Source organism: Hetaerina americana, unplaced genomic scaffold (assembly GCF_022747635.1).
Source record: "Hetaerina americana unplaced genomic scaffold, ioHetAmer1.1.p SCAF_5, whole genome shotgun sequence".
Taxonomy (NCBI): domain Eukaryota; kingdom Metazoa; phylum Arthropoda; class Insecta; order Odonata; family Calopterygidae; genus Hetaerina; species Hetaerina americana.
In genome coordinates this window covers 76,782,888-76,802,923 of record NW_027287095.1, presented here as the reverse complement: position 1 = coordinate 76,802,923, position 20,036 = coordinate 76,782,888, and the positions used below count along the sequence as shown (strand labels likewise).

At 39.3% G+C, this 20,036-nt stretch overlaps 1 protein-coding gene across 3 annotated transcripts in view; it reads right to left on the bottom strand.

Annotated features, from left to right (window-relative positions):
- Window positions 1-20,036, bottom strand: part of spir (spire type actin nucleation factor) — a 448,013-nt gene that overhangs the window by 179,363 nt on the left and 248,614 nt on the right. For all 3 annotated transcript variants that reach the window (XM_071591594.1, XM_071591595.1, XM_071591596.1), the window contains exons 5-8: window positions 16,362-16,667; window positions 4,915-5,085; window positions 3,554-3,646; window positions 2,794-2,911 (exon numbers count right to left, since the gene is read on the bottom strand). In XM_071591594.1, coding sequence (XP_071447695.1) covers window positions 2,794-2,911; window positions 3,554-3,646; window positions 4,915-5,085; window positions 16,362-16,667 — 688 coding nt within the window. The remainder of the gene's footprint in view (window positions 1-2,793; window positions 2,912-3,553; window positions 3,647-4,914; window positions 5,086-16,361; window positions 16,668-20,036) is intronic.

Below are 20,036 nucleotides of genomic sequence, written 5' to 3'. Positions count from 1 at the left end.
TGGCACCACTCCAACTCCATATATAGTATACTAATGCGACTAAGGATGAATACTCTCTATGCCTCACAAAATATGCATATTAGAATGTGGTTCTACTGATTTGTTGTTCAACGTATGATGAGTTGCAGGGCTATTTCATTGTACTGATAAATTCCCAAGAACACGGAAAAATACGAACATTACAGTTTATATAAGCATTTACAACAAACAGTTTCTTGGTATTTGAAAACAATTATATAATATTCTAATAAGAATTTTCATCGAGCATCAAAAGTGATGTTGAGAGGCGAAGCAAAATGCGGATTAACTAAATAATTTTCACGTATTTTTGAAGTGAACAATCGAATACTTAATAAACTTCACCTGGATGGAAAAGTAAATATCCATCATCTCTCCACTTTTTACCTTCTTCTTATTTAGAAATGAGATTTAATTACGGAGCATTAAAGACATCACCAACCATTTAAAATAGTAATTTTTAAGGAGATGTGTTAAAAGGTGAGTGAATCATTACGCGAGATTTAGTTTTTATTTGGAATATTAAGAGGACATTTACAAAGTCAAACAACAACTTCCGACGGCGAGCAAATACTACTAATGCATCGATAATTTACGCCCGTTCGCGATAGGCAGGTAATATATTTAGAGCAAAGGTGATTGCCTCATGATGACGTAACAAAGAGAGACGAGGTAGTAGTGGGGAACTATAGTCGTGGAGAATGCGATAATCACCTCGCAGGTAAGCGCAACTGAAGTTTATGCATGGACCCCCTATAGCGGAGGGATTGTTGGATACGGGTCCAAGAAAAACAATCACTAGTACGGTTTCAAATGGTACGAATACAATAGCTTTCGTCACTCATCACGTAAAAAACCCAATACTTTGCTAGAATTAAAGTATTTAGCAAATAATAAAATAACAGTTGAAAGAATTTTTTTTTAATTCACAAAAAAATTATTTTGCCAACTGATTCATCACGGAATCCTGAGGAATGAAGCTTAAAGACTTGTAGGCTAACTAAAAACTTCCTTACTCCAAAGAAACGACTGTCTCATCTGGAGAACGATTCGCTCAGTAAGATAAGACGTTTTAACGAATAGCAAATTCTAAATACGACCGTGTGAAACCAGAATATGTGGAACGGACGAAAAAAGTGGGAAAGATCAGCAACAAGAAATTACTCGTACCCTCAAAACAACTCGGGACTGATTTTGACTAATACGAGAATTATTAAATTTAACTATAATATTGTAATTATCAAGACTGTACTGCTGTACAGAATGTAATAAAATATTAGAGGCTAGAAAATACCGGCAGCTATACGATTGTGGCTTCCTAAACTCGAAACATGCGACAGTAAATAATCCTTTGGGTGGTGATTTTTTCGTCTCCGATACCAACAATAAAAAACTACTTTAGTGTGTAATAAAATATCCTGGAGTGGTATGACGAAAATATTACATGCATATGAAGATAGGGTTATGATTCAGAAAATATGGAACTATCCTGCATATATATTTTACGACGCATATCTTCCTTCAAATTCAGGCAGCCAACATTATAACCAGTGAAAGTTTCCTAACAAATTTAAATTTTCACTTCTGGGAATGTAAACTATTCGTCAATAAATACAAGTAATTGTCGAGTGTTGTAGCAAAAATATAAACGAAGCAGTGAGCGTTTCGGCCGTGGAACTGGGACTGCAGCCAATGAATTCACTTAAGAGAGGACTTATATAATACATTTAGGACGCTGGAATTGCGTCAGAGAATCGGGCAAGTCCGAGAGAATCTTCAATTCATACCACTCCTCAAACTGCTAAGTAACGCCAAGGCCACGTGGAAGGATAGAAGGAGCAGAAACAAACGCTTTCTTCAACCAATCATCACACCTTTCTGGTATATCATAGCTACGGAAACTAATGGCTGCACAATATTTATAACTATATCAGGGTGACTAGTAATTCATACTGTTGCAAATTGCTAATTCGAATAAAATTGTCTTTTATAGCTTTCAGCCGTACGGACCAAGTCGTACGAGTGGATTACTCATCACTAATGGATTATTACAGAATTACTCGCTGAAGTGACTAAAAATATTTCAAGGGCGAATATTAGCAGAACAAAGGAATGTCCTTCATTTATAAAATTAGAGCAATAGCCATGGACTGAAAATATCACTCGAGGAGGAAAAACGTCATCCCATTTCGTTAAAAAATAGACTACCGCTACGGGGAAAGGAAATGCTTATTTGTCTAATATAGTACCGATCGGCGATTCTCTTTCCTTTTTGTCGCCGCAAATAGCGATCATTTTCTCATAAACAAACCATTTATCTTTCCATAGTTGAGAGTTTGGGTAACTGGTGGATGTTCAGCTCATGCCTCCCAGTACTTATTGGGGTGTGATATTAATTAAAAAAAGGGACCACAAAACTCGCAAAATATTCTGGACCGTAATACAAACTTGGATAAGTTTAGATGGAAATGATAAGCCTTAATATTAACGATTCATTAAAATTCAAAGTGCACATCTTTCGATCACAGGCAAGTGACAGATTGGAACGTATACTCCCGCTTTAATTTGAGCCGAGTCGAGTTGAAGAAAATGAAATCAACAAATCAGGCGACTGAACTTCTAATAACGAGAAACGGAGCCAAGAGCGCGCGCGGTCTTGATCACCAGTGGAATAAATTTTTCCATTTCGCCGGTCGAGCAGCGCTACTCGATCTCTCGATTCAAATGTCGAACCCGAAAGTATGAGGGAAAAATGAGGATGAGGAAAACACTCACCGCTCTTGTGTGGACTGCTTGTGTGCCGAAGAGGTGTTCCTCCTTTGATTGACTCCATCAATAGCTCTCGGGGACTCCTGGCTCGCTTTGGCGGTGGTGGAAGTCTTCTCTCCGAAGCCTTGGGGTAAGACAAACAATACATCAATAATGCATGCAATTATCACTTATCAAACTTAACGTTCGTCGAATCATATGAAATGAACAAAGTTGCGTCCTCTAATGCCTCAATGAAAATCAGACGTGAATGGTAGTAGTACTAGGGTCATCTGCCCTTAAAGCGAAGACGAATTAAAACATCATAAGAGCACGTGCATTGTTTGGAAACAGTAAACATTAAGCGTAACTTTCTTAAGTAAAGGGTATTGGCTTTAACACTGCTACTTGCACTGCAACTCTTAACGGGAGACAGGATTTTTAAACTTTTCTACAATTAGGAACAGAAATTTTCGGATGGTTTTAAAATCACTAATGACTTCCACTTGCACCAAGGTAGTGTACTGCTACAATTCCAAATATTCGATTAAGAAATGTGGGATGCACATATAATCGGAGGTAAGTAAAAGCGCAAAAGGTTTATAGTTACTAACCATTATCCCAAGTATTTTGCACACACATGGCTTCTCTAGCGTATATATTAACACAAAAATTAACAAGTAAAAAAGCCATTAGAAGGACCAGCTTCACCAGAGATGCGTAGAGGAAGTAATATTTAACGCGGAGAATATAAATATTCCCAATAGATCCAATAAAATATGCTAACCTTTTTCAGAGGTGGCCTGGAGCGGATGAAGTCTAAAATAATGGCGTGCGCGTCCTTCTTTACCCGATGTGGTATGTCTCCATCCACCATGACCTGTGCGGAAGAGAGCCACAGAAAAGGACAACTTTATTTAAACTATGGTACATCAGGTTTCACTTTGTTGGAAATAAATAATATTGAAATATAACATAATGGGGTGCACATCCTTCTTAACCCGATGACGTATGCCTCCATGCACCATGATCTGCGAAGAAGGAAGGCACAGAAAGACATATTTTAGAGCAGAATCTACCACTAGTTCAAACGGGTACTTCACTCTCTACTTCGAGGAAGCTACAAACTACTAAATATGAATTATTTCAACAACTGATTTTAAAGTAGAAAACTAATATTTAAGCCGTCCCAATTTCCTGAAATCACACTTTGCTATACGTTAACAAGAAGCTGGCAAATAACTCATTCAAGAGAAAAAAAATTCCTGACGTTAACACCGGAGTTTCTCAAAAATAATTTAAGGGATTATATAATGAATATCTTGTAATTTGAATTTTGTAACTAATACCACGCAATGCTTGGGCGATTGTGTAATATTACATTGTGCAATATATTTCAAGTGCTTTTTCTCCAAAATTATGGAAATTCTACAAATATTTTCCCCGCAAGGAGTAGTAATATAGTATATTAGAGATAAAAGGATAAAATTTAATGGACAAGTTCAACCTTTGTGAGGATTTATTTATCTATTTTGACGACAAAATTATCATTTTCGCAACCGTGGAATCCTACCATAGATGAGTTGGCTTATATTATACCAATCGCATCTAAAGTCATCATGGAAAAATTCAAACAAGTGACAGGCATGGCACTATCCCAACATTTTTTCTTGAAAAAAAAAACGACACCGAATTTTTCGCATTCATCATTTTAATCATTTTACGTCCAAAACGTCATTTTTACAATTTTACGCTCAAAACTGCTAGGTTATTCCTGAAAAATTGCAAATATTGAAGCTAAGTCTTTCGTCTATACCTGACAATCGTGACAGTAATGAAATACGATTGTGTTGAAAAAGCACGAGACTGAAAATTTTCACTATATTTAGTCTGGTAATGGCACGCATAAAATTATGCTAATAATTTGGGCGCTAAAAACTTAATAATCAGAAACCCTTGCATTTTGTATGGTTATCAGTATCATTGTGGCTTCAATTACAACACATGTGATAATTTCAAGGGTATTTTTCTAAAAAAAAATTAGTTAGCACCAAGAGTGGCAGCCTTGGGGGGAACCTGATTTGTTGACAGAATGCCACCAATCCGAAATCATCCCCTGAGCTAACATAGTCAATCCACCGAACGTACCTTGTTGAGCTTATAGCGCCTGGAGCGGATATCATCCATGAGTATTTCATATGGAGTGAGTTCGTACTCGGCCACAATTCCCCCGCTACTACCCGACTCTCCAGCGGCAGCGACCTTCTTCAGCTGCACCCCATGACGTAGTTGCTGCATCACCTGCATCCATAGCCTCGCCTTCAGGGTCCAATGCAGCAGTCCGACGAAGGAGAAACGAATGAAATAGACAGAAATGAATCAGTCAGCTTTCCGTAACGGCTATTAATATCATAAAACAACGTCATTATAGAAACAAGGAATACAATTTTGACATAAAAAGAGAGGTTGCATTCAAAACGCCATCTTCAAATAAATGATCACTCTGAAACAATGAAAATAAAACATTCCATTTACGTTTGGAGCGACTGGAAACTTCCCTACAATTTGATTGTTAAATCAATGAAAGAAATCATTTCATAAGTTTAAACCTTAAATAAAGTCGGTGACATTTTTCTATTAAAAACTTTAAGTAATTCTTCCGTTACCCATAATACTGCAGGAAGAATAGTTGGGCATCAAATAAATGTTTAAATTACTAATGACCGACAATGCAAACAAATGTGTTCATGCCAACAAAAGAGGCAGCTGAATGGCTGAAGCAAACACCTCGTGATTCCGAAATTAAGATAGTAACGTTGTAATTTAAAATGCAGTTCATATACTATTTAACAAAATGAGAGGGAATATAAGACAAAAAACGAATTTCAGGTAGACAAACTAGGCATAGCTATACATGAAAACTCGAAATAAAACAATTCATAAGATTTTTCTTCTAACACACGACGCGTTTGAATGCCTCGGCGTCATCTAAAAGAACCTACAAATATCTGCACTACTATATGTGGACGCGCATGAATGAAGATAAATGTGCTAAACTGAAAATATATAACGTTAAATTAAAACAAAATGCAGTGCAGCGTGAACCTTATTCATTCTAATCGTAAGAGCTATGCCATCAATTTTCATTACTTAAAACTATCACACACTACCCATAAAATGTCACACGACTTGGATTTTAGAGCATAAAAAACATCACCAAATGACCTGGCATGGAATACACTGTGAAGGAGACGTATATTTATTGAGACTCAATGTGGTTCAACTTTGACTAATGTGGTATGAAAAATTTTCCCGAAATGAATACACATAGGGAATACCAGAAAGTTTCTGCATAAAATGTCTCCCCTCACACAAGATTACATTTTCTGTTAAGATGCATATTTGATGCATTCATTCATCGCGTTTAATATTTATTATTTACAGAAATTACCAGTGGTTCGAGATTAAATAAAACTGATTGCGTATTTTAAATACCGTAAAAGTCGAGAGTTTTGACCGTTGATGCAATACCAACACGCGAGCCTTCTAGTCTCGAGAAAGAATAGATTTTGATTTTGGTACTTAAACGCTGTTTCGCTGCTAATTTCAACACAAGACTCTTTAATCAAATCCCTCCCGAGAGAATCGCGGACGTGCGATGACAACGCAATCGTTCAATTAACTTCGGCCGGAATGAATCAAAAACTCTTCACGAAATACAATGACTAAACGACTTTGGTAATCCGCATTTTATTTGAAGCGAAGCAGAGGTTTTGAACCGAATAGGCGGCGAGTTGGATACGCCAACCTTGCCCAATCGCACGCTTGGGGAGATTAAGGGCGCGTTGCGTAACTGAAGAAACACCGGCGGGAAAGAATGGTTGACCGTGAACGAGGTGGCCCGCCCAGTTTGCAGAGCGGTGCGAAGACTAAAACGAACCAACGACCGACCTCCAAAGCGAGAGGAACGCGAAAGGGAGAGAGAAAAAGAAAAAAAGAGGGGAGCGTGGAAGAGCAGCAGCACGCGCCTCGGGACGACACACAAAAAAACACCAAAAGCCACGGACAAAACTCTCGGTTTCGTGCAAGCCACCCCAAAGGACAGAGGCGCATTTCCCGATAAACGCGAAGGGGCCACGGCTAGACCACAGCGCGGATGACAATAGAATAATAGCGTTCTCGTAACTCCAACCTACATCCAACAACTTTGGAAACCGGGTTAAGTCTACACATCCATGCGATGTTGTTCGAATGAATGGAAATGCACGCTCTTTGGCAAGCTTGACTAAGCCAGTCAATTGCCAAAAGCAAAATTCATGATCAAAGAAAATAGTTGTTTACTATTTAACATAAGCACCACTAATCAAATTTCAACCACAAGGATAGTTTCATAGGAGATCTTAGAGCTCAACCTGTTTGGCGAGCTAAGTTCAATTAACGATGTTGCATCGAGATGTCAGGTTGATGCGTAATTTTGATGAAATTATCTGTATTTGTTATCAAAGTGTGCTCTATTAAATGGCGAAGATAAAACAATGTCTTCCAGTGCTATTATTCATAAATATTGTAATTGAAAATCCAAGATTTAATATACGCCCTTATGGTTGTGGAGGACTCCCATAAGAAGCGTTATGAATTACTTTTACAGATTTAAAAGTCGTTTTCGCGAAAAAAGTGCTCACAACATATAAGAGTTTTAATGGTATTAACAAAACAGCACAAAACCAACTTTTATAAAATGAAATTTATGAATTTGTGAAAAACACAGCTAAATTGTATAGTTTCAAGGATTGGCACCTGAAGGCTAGTTCATAATTAAATCTATAAAAATTTCAAAATTCGTACATTCCCTCATTTATATCTGTTAACATCCTACGCCTGAATAATTGATACAATATTATTCATCACCCGTATTCAATATATGGATTAAAGCAGTATACATTGACTCATGATTCAATCTTCATAAACCGAGTTGCAGAGGTACGTGGGGGAGGAAAACAACTTTATCTCGCCGGTGGTTCCTCAGCAGGTTTTCATACCCACACAATCTTGGATTTCGTATTTAGGTCGGGGTGTATGGAGTCCTCAGCAGGATTTCAATCCGGCACCCAACGGCAATGGCCGAACGATATACGAGCCTATTACCCCGGCACACCACTTAACCCGTAGTAAAATGATGATTTATTTATTATATTTCGTCACAAGCAGAGAATTGGCCGGTTGGCAACGGTACAAAAATACACCTTAAAAAACAAATACCACTGTTAAACATGCTAAAGCTCTGCTAAATAAATACAAATGTCACCATCCTGGCGTTGTTATACATTTTTAAAATATCATATATATAATATATATAAACAATACATACATATAAATTATATATATATATATATATATATATATATATATATATATATATATATATATATATATATATATATATATATATATATATATCAGCTATATAAGTTATGTATATATAAATTATGTATATTTTTATATATATTCATTCATATGGAAATAGATATAAGGAAAAGGGTTAGGAACAAGTATAAAGAACGAACACAGGAGAGATGAGGAAGGTGGAATCGAGCAGGTCACAAGCGTAAAAATATTTCCTTGACCGGGACTTGACCAGGTCTTTCGACTTGCCTTCCCCACCTCTCCTGTGTTCGCTTTTAATATATAGTAAGTTCCAATCCCTTTTCCTTATATTTATTTTCACGTGAATGAATGTGTGTTCGCCGTATAGCGGGTTTTCGTGTTTGAATATGTATTTGGCCAATGTGGCTCGTCTCTTTCACCTGGTTATGCGTGCCACGAAACGCACGGTTACTATCCTTTATGATGTTGGAGGATAGCTTCCCTGCTGTCCTTTCCTCGTGTGTGTCGTCTATTTCTCCTTGGGAGGGTGAAAAAGCTCCCTAACGCCATCTCTTGGCCAAAGAATCGGGGCTTTTGGTTGCATAAACCCCCCGCGGATTTCAGTGTGAATTACGTTTCCTCGATAGCTCAAAGGGTTAGAGTATCGGCCCGGCCCTGAACACAAGTATACATATGCACACACAATATATTACATCACACTTCACTTCATTATGTACTTAAATTAATATCCGAGAAGCTAAAATAATTTTGAATATTCGCACCCGTGAATATATTTATATTCATAGATTCCCTCTCCATAAACCACACTTTCCGTCAGTGAATTCCGTCTTCTCCAGTGTCTTTGGCAAGAGAACATCGATTCTAAACGATTAGTGATATAAGATGGGCGCGTGCATGCGCCTTCAGCGTAGAATCTTCAATTCACGCAACTCCTCGTACAGGGGTGACCCGATGATTGGACGTGTTTTCCCATTGATGGGGAACGCTCAACAGACACTTAAAGTTTCTTCGGTTGCTTCTGATGAAAGATTAGAAATCGACGCATGAACGACGAAGATTACGTAGATAGGTTCTGAATACCAATGAGGGGAAGAGTCTCGAGGAATGACAAGGATCTTTTGTCAGTTACGAATTCTAAGTTCGCAACCTTGTCCGCGATTTGTCAACGTTGAGGGACCAAGGGCTTGCGATTTTTTCGTTACCTGACCGGAATTAAGGTATTGTATCCTCTGAAACATTAAGATAATTAGAAAATTTGCAGTAATTTTAAAATATAATTGGATGCGTAAGTTGATTAATTCTATTGGAAAGAATTTGACATCCCTTCACAAAAGTTAGAAAGTTTCTCACTTCTCCGTTTTGAAAAAAGTACGCCGTTTAAAATCAAAAACAAATATTGCTATTATTTCCTTCAAAAATCATTAATGGCATTTAATGCTACGATTTAAAGTTTTCTACACTTCGATGAAAAACACACATTTTTAATGCTTATTTGGGTCAACATATTCGCAGAACAATAATAGAAAAATAATATAATTATAGTATTTACTAGAATTCTCTGAAATCTCTTCCCATTTTTCAGACGAAGCTTAAGTTAGTATTGAATCTGTTTTTTAATGCATTTTGTTTTAACGACAGCCAGAAGTAGACTACATTATTTCCCAAACAAATTGGTGTCCACTCTACCCTTACCCTTTCTCCTCCTGTTCAGTTTAAGAGCTCATTCAATATAAGGTCATATAGAGTTACGAAAGCACAGGAAGACTTTCAATTCACTTCCAAGTCACGGAAGTGACAATGACCTCTCGACCCAACTTACCGTATAGTCCCCTACCAACTCTCTCCACACTTGAAAATTAGTCAGAACGATTTGATAACGTGACCCATTAAATCCACGAACGCTTCTGCAGGTGGTGCACGAAAGTCGAAAATAATAAAGTAAACGACCACTTAATTGGTTCCAAAGAAGCACTTCACATAGGAATACCATTTTACGGAAGAACAAAGGGACAGCTGAAAGAAATCTACACGTGACACGAGTTTGCTTAATTCGTTTTCCTGATCTCTCAGGAACTTCACCACACAAACAAAAGAATAATTTTATTCAGTGTCGACAGACAATTGGCGAGTATCTATGTAGATCTCCTTTGAGGTGATTTGTCGACAGCCGTTTCAGGAGTAATTGACAAAAATAATTTTAAAACATCGTAATTTTATAGCACAAATAATGGATGTCATTTAGCAAACCCCTCTGTGCGTAAATTATTACTCCTTGCTCTTTCAGAAAATTACATGCGCTAATTTTCTTCCATAAAACCTGGATATTAAAAACTTTAAATGTGTACCTGTATGCTCCAGAGAATTTGGATCCCTGAGAAGTTTTGAAGCGATAAAAGGCACGCGCGAAATGGAATGTCGTAAGAGTTTCCGGACAAGTCGATTTCTGTGGTGTACTTATTTTACTCGGTTCTAGTCCGCTGAACTCAATCGTGCGTGATCGGTTGATATCTTCAGTTGGCTCACGTTCACTCTTTAAGTTAAGCTCCTGGCACGGCTGCAGGTACCCGCATGCGTTCCGGGGGAAGAAACACGGATTAATAGACCATTTCCGGCCGTATAAAATGTTTTCGAGTCATTATTTGAGAAATACGCGGTTTAACCTAAATTGATTTTTCAAGAAAATTACTCAGGAGAGAAAAAATATATACGACTGTCTGATGGAAATAATAACTAACACTCAGCGCCGACTTCTAAAAGGGATGCGACGCGTCTAATATAAGAGTCGTTATCTCGGTCGCTTTCTCTTTCTCTGATGTTTCCGCACCCTCCAATTCATTATATGAAGTTCTTGGATACGAGTCGCGTGTGGGGGAGGGGCGGAGGAAAGATGACACGCAAAAGAATAGAGGGAGATGAGGGGGGGGGGAAAAGTATAAATCAGGTATCGGGAAAGAAAACAGAGCGTCAATTACCACCCGAGGGACCCAGACGGAGTGCAACATGACAGCGTTTCCTTTCACGGTCCACTCCACTCCTCTCTTTCCTCCCCGCAACAACCCCACCCCCTTATTTCACCCCCCCCCCCTCGAACCCTCCCCCAACCTCCCGCCATCTCGAAGGCATCAAAGCGTGTTGTTTTCGGCGGCGAACGCAGAAGGGTTTGTGGTCGACGAGATGAGGGGCGGGCAATTACGGAACGCGACCTTCCGGAAGAATACAGGAAGTTGAAGGACCTAGGAGCGAAAAATAATGAAGGGAAAAAAAGGAGGGTACGTGGGGGAAAGGAGGACGGATGGATGGGGACGGGGGAGGGGGAGAAATAGCGGTTAGAGGTGGCGGGTGGAGGACGAGAGGGGCGTGGTTTCGACACCGCACTTGTGTTACCGGGGGGAGGGGGGTGAAGGGGTACGGGAAAAACTTCATCCCCTACCCACTCTCTACCCTAAAAGTAACGAAGCAAATTCAACTTCTAGCCAAGATATTTTGCGGTGTGAAGGAAAAAAAGTCAAGCGACGGAAGAACGGAATCAATAGAGGAGCTGCAAAATTCCTGACAAAAAAGAACGAATGGACATGGAATAAAATATAAAAGGGCTAAGTGAAAGAGAGGTGCGAAGTACTACCCATCCGATTCATACTTTCGCACTGCGCAACATCAACACGATCGACTCCGCAAAGGGAATAAGTGCAATTATTTTGCGGTAAGAGAATTTTAAAGCAAGTCCTCGAGGCGCCGGAACAAAAGGAAGACACGCGGAAAAACATAATGACACGAGAAAGGAAGATGGACCTGAGATAACATGGGAGTAAGAGCCTAGATCCTAGAGCCTACAAATGCCTCTCCGCACTACGCACATTCAAGAACAATCGTGAATGTAGGCGAAATGTTTTCCAATTTATTTATTAGGGAAACACGGTTGGCTGGAGTAGAGCAAGTGAAACACGAGTGTGTACAATGATATAAAGAATACCTTCACCAGGATTTCTAAAAAAAAATTCGAATGCATTATTCCAAGAAATTCAAATCATCTAACTCGAAAAAATTATAAGACGGTTCACTGGATTTTCACCGCTTTAATTCATAAAAAAATATATCGCGACTTCCATTAGACCAAAGCCGCCGAGGTAATTTTTTTGTTGCGCATATGCGCTATACGTTTATGAAAAAGTCGTGCATAATATTCATAATAAAGTAATTAGCTGTAGGTGAAACGTTAGATAATACCACTTTTGATTGAATACTACCTTTGACTTTTGAGAACAGAGTCTTGAAATACACATGTAACCGAGATACGCAAGATAGCATCCATAACGGAGCAGAGTTGCATCTATAGGGGATTTGAGCAAGGGAATAAGGCGGGGTCACGGCTTTATTTGCAATATCACAATCTCCACCCATAATATTAAATATGTTCAACAAGAAAACAGTTCGCGATTTTAGATCTTGCGATCCAACCGCAAAGATTCGCGGTCACTCGTGGCCCAGGGGGTTCGAGCTTTTTGGATTTGTCCAGCGCGTATTTTGAAGAAAGGTGATGACAATTTCATCATCCGTCGCGTTGGTAATGATAAAACGCAACCGCTACGAAAAATCGCGTTTCCAGGTTCATTTCCTAGCACTCAAACGAGGCTCATTAGCGGAGGGAAAATACATGACAACGCAAAGTTAAAATAACCTTTCGATCCAAGCTATATATGAAGGAGGGGCACAAGATTGAGGCCTAGAATAAAATCTTGGAGAAAGGACGACATTTGGCGTCCAAGATAGAATGATGCAGGAAGAGGCGAAAGAGGGAGGAAATCCCTAACCGAAAATGCTTTATCGCGGGCAGCCATGCGAAAAGACTGGCTCGCGCTCGCGCACACACACCTTTGTGAAAATGGAGAAGGTCTCCGCGAATATATTCCGAGCGGGAAGAATACAAATTGGCTCAACTAAATATGGCGCGGGGAGATAACAAGAATGTCGTGCCAGGCTCCGAAAAAAAATGGTGAACAAAACTTCCAAAATTCATCATTTTCTTCTTCTCTTGGCTGTGCATCCAACTACAGCGACAAATATCGACTATTACCACTGTGCTGGAAAATTCAAAGATGATGCACACTATTAAGTAATGCTTCACTTCATAAAGTGTTTATAAATATAAGACGTGAACTATTTTCTTAACTCAAAAGATCAAGCAAGGATAATTTAAGGACATTTCGCACATAAACAACTCTCGCAAAATATTCTTTTCAGACTATATTTTGATTTAAGCATCACGTTGTAGCATTTTCTTTTCACCATATCAAATTTTCATCGATACTCTGAAATAAGAATATTTAGGAAGCCTATCCGAGGTCGCTCAAATAAACTTATGCAAATACCTACACATTAAAATAAGTCTTACCGGTAGATTATTTACACCGTGTTTCGGTATTTGTCCTCTACTATGGAAACGAACGATTTCCCTTGCATAAATTACACTGCAGATTCACGCAAGCCTTGAAGCACAGAATAGGGACTAATTCAATGATTACTTGCTTTATCATTAAGTTTTGGTAAATTACCAAAGTGGTTGCTAATTATGCTTTTAAACAGTTGTTTAAATTTGGGCAGGCTTCAAAAATCCAAGAAAAAACATAAGTCTTCTCAAGGAGGTAAACAGACTTTGATCACACTATTGGATGGTCTATCACGTTATGTAAACGGAGTATGAATTGAATAAAATGACGAAAGAATAATATGAACGGGTCGCATAATACATTAATTAAAAGAGGTTAATTTAAATTTGTTCATTATGCCAGATTTTCCGAAGGACTCCATAATGAAACACCACGTAATACCATTGAGCAGAAAGATTGCTGAACTATTTTTCATACAAGCAACGCTACTATTGTTCGCAGAAGTATAGACTATTATTTCTGTTATAATGTCCGCAGATCACATTGATTTCCGTGGGGTGACTATGGAGCACCGTGGCACATTCATTGAGTCAATGCAAAAACAGGATGCTAATAAGACCACAGGAGGAGCGACGAATATAGAGTTAATGCATCGTCCATTAGATCCATTACACGGGTCAATAGTACATGTCAGAGCAGAAACACGGAAGAGAATGGTACGCTTGCTCCCAAAAAAAGCTCAGAACTCCGGAGTTGAATCCCCACCGAGCACCAGATTCTGTGTGTACATACCGAAGAGATGAGTGTCAAAAATAATAATTCTTTCGCTGGGATTGGAAGCCACGGAAGATCTTTACCCTTTCTCATTTCAATTCTAGACAGCGATCTCTCGCCAGCCATAAGTATAGTGAAAAGACAAGGAGAAGCACAAGGTGCTCCTTTCCTCTGCCAAAAAAGAAACTTCATTGCCTTCGGGGTCAACTCACTCGCCTGCGGCCGGAGAGTGGGATCCGTTTGAATATTCCTTGGGTTTTCCTTTGGAAGGGTCCTTCCCGTTTAGGGTCCATGACCGGACGTGCGTGCTCCCTCCCCCCCTCCAATTCCTCCAGCCCGATATGGTGAGAACATCAAGGCCAATCGACCGAGCAATGGGCCCTCCCCCCAATCCCTTACTCCTCGACTCCTGGCCTTTCATTCAACCCGAGAAGAGCTTTCCTTCCGCACTGATGGGTGCCGCCTTCGGCTATTGCACAGCCTTCGAGTCACCACACCCCCGAGACACGTGTGTGAGTGAGGATAGGAAAGTGAGATGGCAGAGCATCGAAAACATTCGTGTGTCGCACCACCATGCGATCGACGGGACAGGTGTGCTCGTGCCCGAGTAGGAAGGGGAAAACCCCGGCCAATCGGCACGAATCATCTACCCATATACCTTGGCCATTAACGGTCAAGAAATGGAAAGAGTTCGATGACGATTTACTGCTCTCATCCGGACGACGCGCAATGCATATCGACTAAATAAAAACACTTTCATTGCAAACCTTTAACAGGTGCTTTTGAAAAAAATGAATCGGTCCATCGGGCACGCATCAATAATATCAAAGTGAACCAATGAAAAGTATTTTTAGAGAGCCAGAAGGAGATGAAAAACCGGGAAACAACATAAACCAGTTAATTCATTGGAAATAAGAACTCCTGCATAACCCCCACAATACAATACATCACAATACCCTTTAAATTAACCTTTATAAGATTTCATGCCGCCGCATTCGGTGCGGCTAACTATCAAAACGTTAATGAATGTCAATATAATGAAGTACATCTAAAACGTGTGTTCACAAGTATAGATTAATATCTCAAGGTAACCCTTAACGATAAGGAGGTAAAACTTTTTCTTCAAACTTTTATAGATATTTTTAGTATGTTTTCAAGAATCTAAATTAACTGGTAATAATTAACTTCCAAAATTACCCATTACGCTTTCAATAAATTTCTGATTCCATTACAAATTTAAACATTTCAGCTGCTGGCCGGTGAATCTCGGTGCAATGTTGTACCGATTTTCCTAAAAATATGCATGAGCATTAGTACACAACACTGTTATTATGGTGCAAATAAGGAGATTGGTACAAATCGATGAAACTTTTATTAAAAATAAAACAATTTCAATGGATCTCATTTTATTGGAGTTCAATAGCAGTATGCGCTCTTCCTAAATTCGGCACTATACTTCAGGGACCTCTTTTGGGTTCGTAATATGCCGTCATACGAAACTTAGAAAACCCGAATAATGTGTTGTGCAAACCCCAGCCTTTACGTGTTCAACCAAAAGATTGAATCAGCATTTATTTAAAAGTTCAAAACCGCGAAAATGACAAGTGAAACTTCTGCCAACGCGAGGGAGGTGCGCATGGAACATCAAATTTTACAAAGGCATTGTGACGTGGTAAATGTGATGGTATTCAACACTGAGTGAGAGGAGCAGCGTTTTACCAAAATTAAGGCTCGAGATAAGAAATATATGTATTTTCTGCAATACCTTAGTTTCTGGGAAGTCCTCCATATGTCGTTGGATTTATTTTGGGGGATGAGCATGTTAAAAGTTAAAAACCTTACAGAATTCTATTATTTATTCTTTAGAAGCGGATTAAGAATAATTATTTTCTATTATTTGGCTCGTTTCCAAAAAATCAGCCCGGCCAAGGGCACCCGTGGCCGAAGGGCCTAAGGTTGGTTGCTCAAGAGATCGGCGCAGGCATTCATAGTTTAGGAAAACCCTCCTTTAAACCTTGCCAGAGGACCTTAAAACACTTTGGAATTGCTCACCCAGTCGGAGAAGCACAGGCTGTCCAGGTGATCGGGGGAGGACGCTCCCGAAGACGAAGACGCGGCGCCGGAATGCCTTCCTCCGAGGGACGCGTTCCCGGCCGTCAGGGAGTCCCTCGTGTCGCCGTTGGCGGCCGAGAAGGTGCCGTTGTACGAGGAGACGGCCGATGAGCGGAGGGCCTTGGTGCCCTTGGAGATGGTCTCGAGGAACGAAGCCAGCTCGAGGGCCTCGGCGACGAGGGCGCGGCAGACGGCGCGGTAATGCGCCTCTGCCTGGGACGGCGACGGGACATGAGCGGTGCAGGCCTGCGAAGGGGACCAAAGGGTTCTAGATCACGACGCACAAACGAATATGCGCGCGACGCCACCATATTACATGGCAGAGGAATGAATATCATCTCTACCACAAAAAAATCTGTTTGATAGTTTATGGCGCTGCGTGCTTAATTAACCATTGTTGGTACGACTGCACACAACCACGCGTGGGGCGGGTGGTATTACGCCATTAATTCACACAAATATGCACTTAAAAATATATGAGCAAATACATAATGCTCTTAAACACGTATACACAAATACGTAAACACACACATCATATACTGGATAAAGGAGATAACTTCAGGCGTCACTTTGTGGAAACGATACATATTGCAAAAGAAACACTTGGTTTTTCCACATAAAATATTTATTCACGACCTAGGTTTCGACGCTCAGCGTCATCTTCACCTGAAGATGACGCTGAGCGTCGAAACCTAGGTCGTGAATAAATATTTTATGTGGAAAAACCAAGTATTTCTTTTGCAATCATATACTGGATGTGAGAGTAAAGCTTTAAATTTTAATGATAGAATTAAAAATGCATGGGTGCTTGGTTAGATAATTTTATGATTAAATACTGTGTCCAAGAATAACGTGTACTGAACATGTCATTGGTAGTCCGTCGTCGATAGCTTCTCGCTCTTCCGGGGAGAATTTCTATCTGATCAAGGCGCCCGCGAAGAAATATATTAACCCAGCTGCTAAAAATTATAAGATATCCCGACCCTCGCATGTAATTATGTGGGGACGGTCAGTTCTCGCGTGCTACGGTGTCACGAGATGATGATATACTTCGAGTCGCGATGGCGCACTCCGAACGAACTCTCCAATCTCAAATCCGAGATTTCGGGGCCAAAAGGTAGAAAACTAGAATTAAAAATGTGAGTACAAAAAATGATATTTACGACGCTATTAGCCCAGGGAGCAAAATATTGCCATTGGAAGGATCTAGCAGGAGGTTCTAATCGCGACCCGTAAGTATTGAGGTTAACCAGCGAGAAACTCGAAGGAATTTGTAGAAAGGAACATCAACTTATTAAGAGGAACATTCTAACGTGGTCTGCGATAACAATCCGGGCAATCCGAGGAAATTTCAACTCTCCATTTAGCCAAAGGGCATAACTAATGGTCCCTGGGGCTGCTCTCCAGAGATCCAGCTGACACCTTTCATTAAATTCCTAACAGCTGTTCTCAATGCAAACTAGAGTGCCTCCCACATGCGCCGCCGAGCGCAAAGCAATGTAACTTTCCTGTTGCTTCAGTTCGGAGTTGAACAAAGATAATATTACTAGCTCCCCATGGTTTCCGGTTCGAGATTTCAATTTCTCTGGGCCAACATTGCAGTAGCAAAAGTTTATCATAGAGGGAATTTGGTAACATAATACTCCTACTCATAGTTATTAGCATTGCCACAGAGAAATCTCACTGAAGTGGCCGTAAGCAGGATGCCGTAATTATACGACCACAATTAAGAAACTATTCTTGCAAGTTAGGTTTGTGATTACGAAAATTTTTAATCTACTTTTGGAAGCATAATGCACCACTGAAAATCTTAATGAGGCAGGAAAGATGGATGCAAAGCTTTTTGCTAGGTCATGGAATTTTGAAGAATGTGGTAAAAGGGAGCAATTTTAGCGAATGAAGAAGAGGGAGGAAAAGGATAGGGAATGTTGGACAAAATGAAGGCAGGTAGAATACGTGTATATTAGGAATTACAGAAAGGTTTATTGTGATGATGGGTCAATTTGCTTTTTGGGGGAGAATTAGAAATACAGTTGCCAATTTTCTGTGCATCCAAAATATACCTAACTAGGTAGACTATGAAAAAAATACCATTACTCATTTCTTGACAAGTTTCCTTCAAATAACTCCAACTTTACATTGCTTTCGTTGGGGTTTTTGAGGGCTAATACTTTGATTTATCCATAACTATGGACAGTGAAGAATTATATGCTACATAATACATGAAAATAGTATGTCATAATGTATCGGCTTTTCGATCGGGTGAGCACTAAATGGGGCTGATTTGTGATTGCCTTACATTCTCACTGTTGTGCCTCTCTCAATTGAAACAGCACGCGAAATGAACCACAGAGTAAGCCAAGTACCAAGAAGTCATTGAAAAGAACAATTTTAGTCGCTTACTGTTAGAATTAAGGAGGCAATCTCATTACTTGGCAAAGGTCCAAGAGCAACGTGAATAAGACAAAGAAGTAAAAGCGCAAGTACCAGATGCCATTGTGATGGCGCATACCGTCTGGCAATTATTTTTAAAGGACCCTATTCCGTGGTAGGTTTAAATTTGACCTGACCATTATATTTCATTCAATATTATTATAAAAAAACAAAATCCAAGCAATTTACTAACTGAAGGTAATGCTCGTGGGTGGCGACACAAATATTAAATTATATTGATTCCTTGGTACAACTATTATTTTGAGATACACTTATTTCAAAGAGTATTATACACTGGAAATAATCTTAAATTAAGCTAACTTTCACATCAGTTAAATCATTTCAAGAGCGACAGGGAGGTAAAATTAATAACGTACCTGGTTTATGGTTTTATTACATTTAATAAATGTTAAATTTGCGAAATGCTTTAGGCCGAAGCCAGATTTTCGTAATCGTCAGTCATAAAGATAGCTTTTGCCTCTAAACATACGACAGGCAAACACCTTTCAGAAATGATTTTGAAATAATTTAACTCATGATGTTTCAGATTCTCTCAGTTGAATTTTTAAAACGGACCAATTGCAGTGAAAGTTTAATGTGAAATGACGTGTTAATATCAATAAATAATGATTCCAACATTTGAAAAATGGAAATTAAGTACATGATTACTCTATGCTTTCATAAATCGATTGCAATTGTGAAACGGAAGAGCTAATTTGGAATAAAATCTTCAAATAAAAGGTTTAAACTATCCTCGAAAGAAATTCTATCATACAATTTTTTATTTTGGCCCGAGAAACTTGAAAGATATAACCGTTTAAGCCACCTTGAAATCATGAAACCTCGCAAGGATTGTCTTTAAACGAGGATATGCGGTTATAACCCTTAAAGAAACACACATTTAAAAACTAGGAAGTGAAAGTCTTTCCACACGCATTTACGACTAACTCCCATGTTCAACTAAAATATTTACATCGGAAAGTAAAAAAAAAACAATGGCTGGTCCGAGCCCGATCCAAGGTTTTCCGAGATAAAGAGGGATTTAAAATCAATACATCTATGAAATTATACTACGTACTTTCGGCGAGGTCATTGAGCAAAATTCCTAGAGTGCTCATTGCGTATGCCAAGAGAATGGAGGCTTAAGCTGCCAGCCGCCGGAACGCTGGAGTGGGAGGAAAG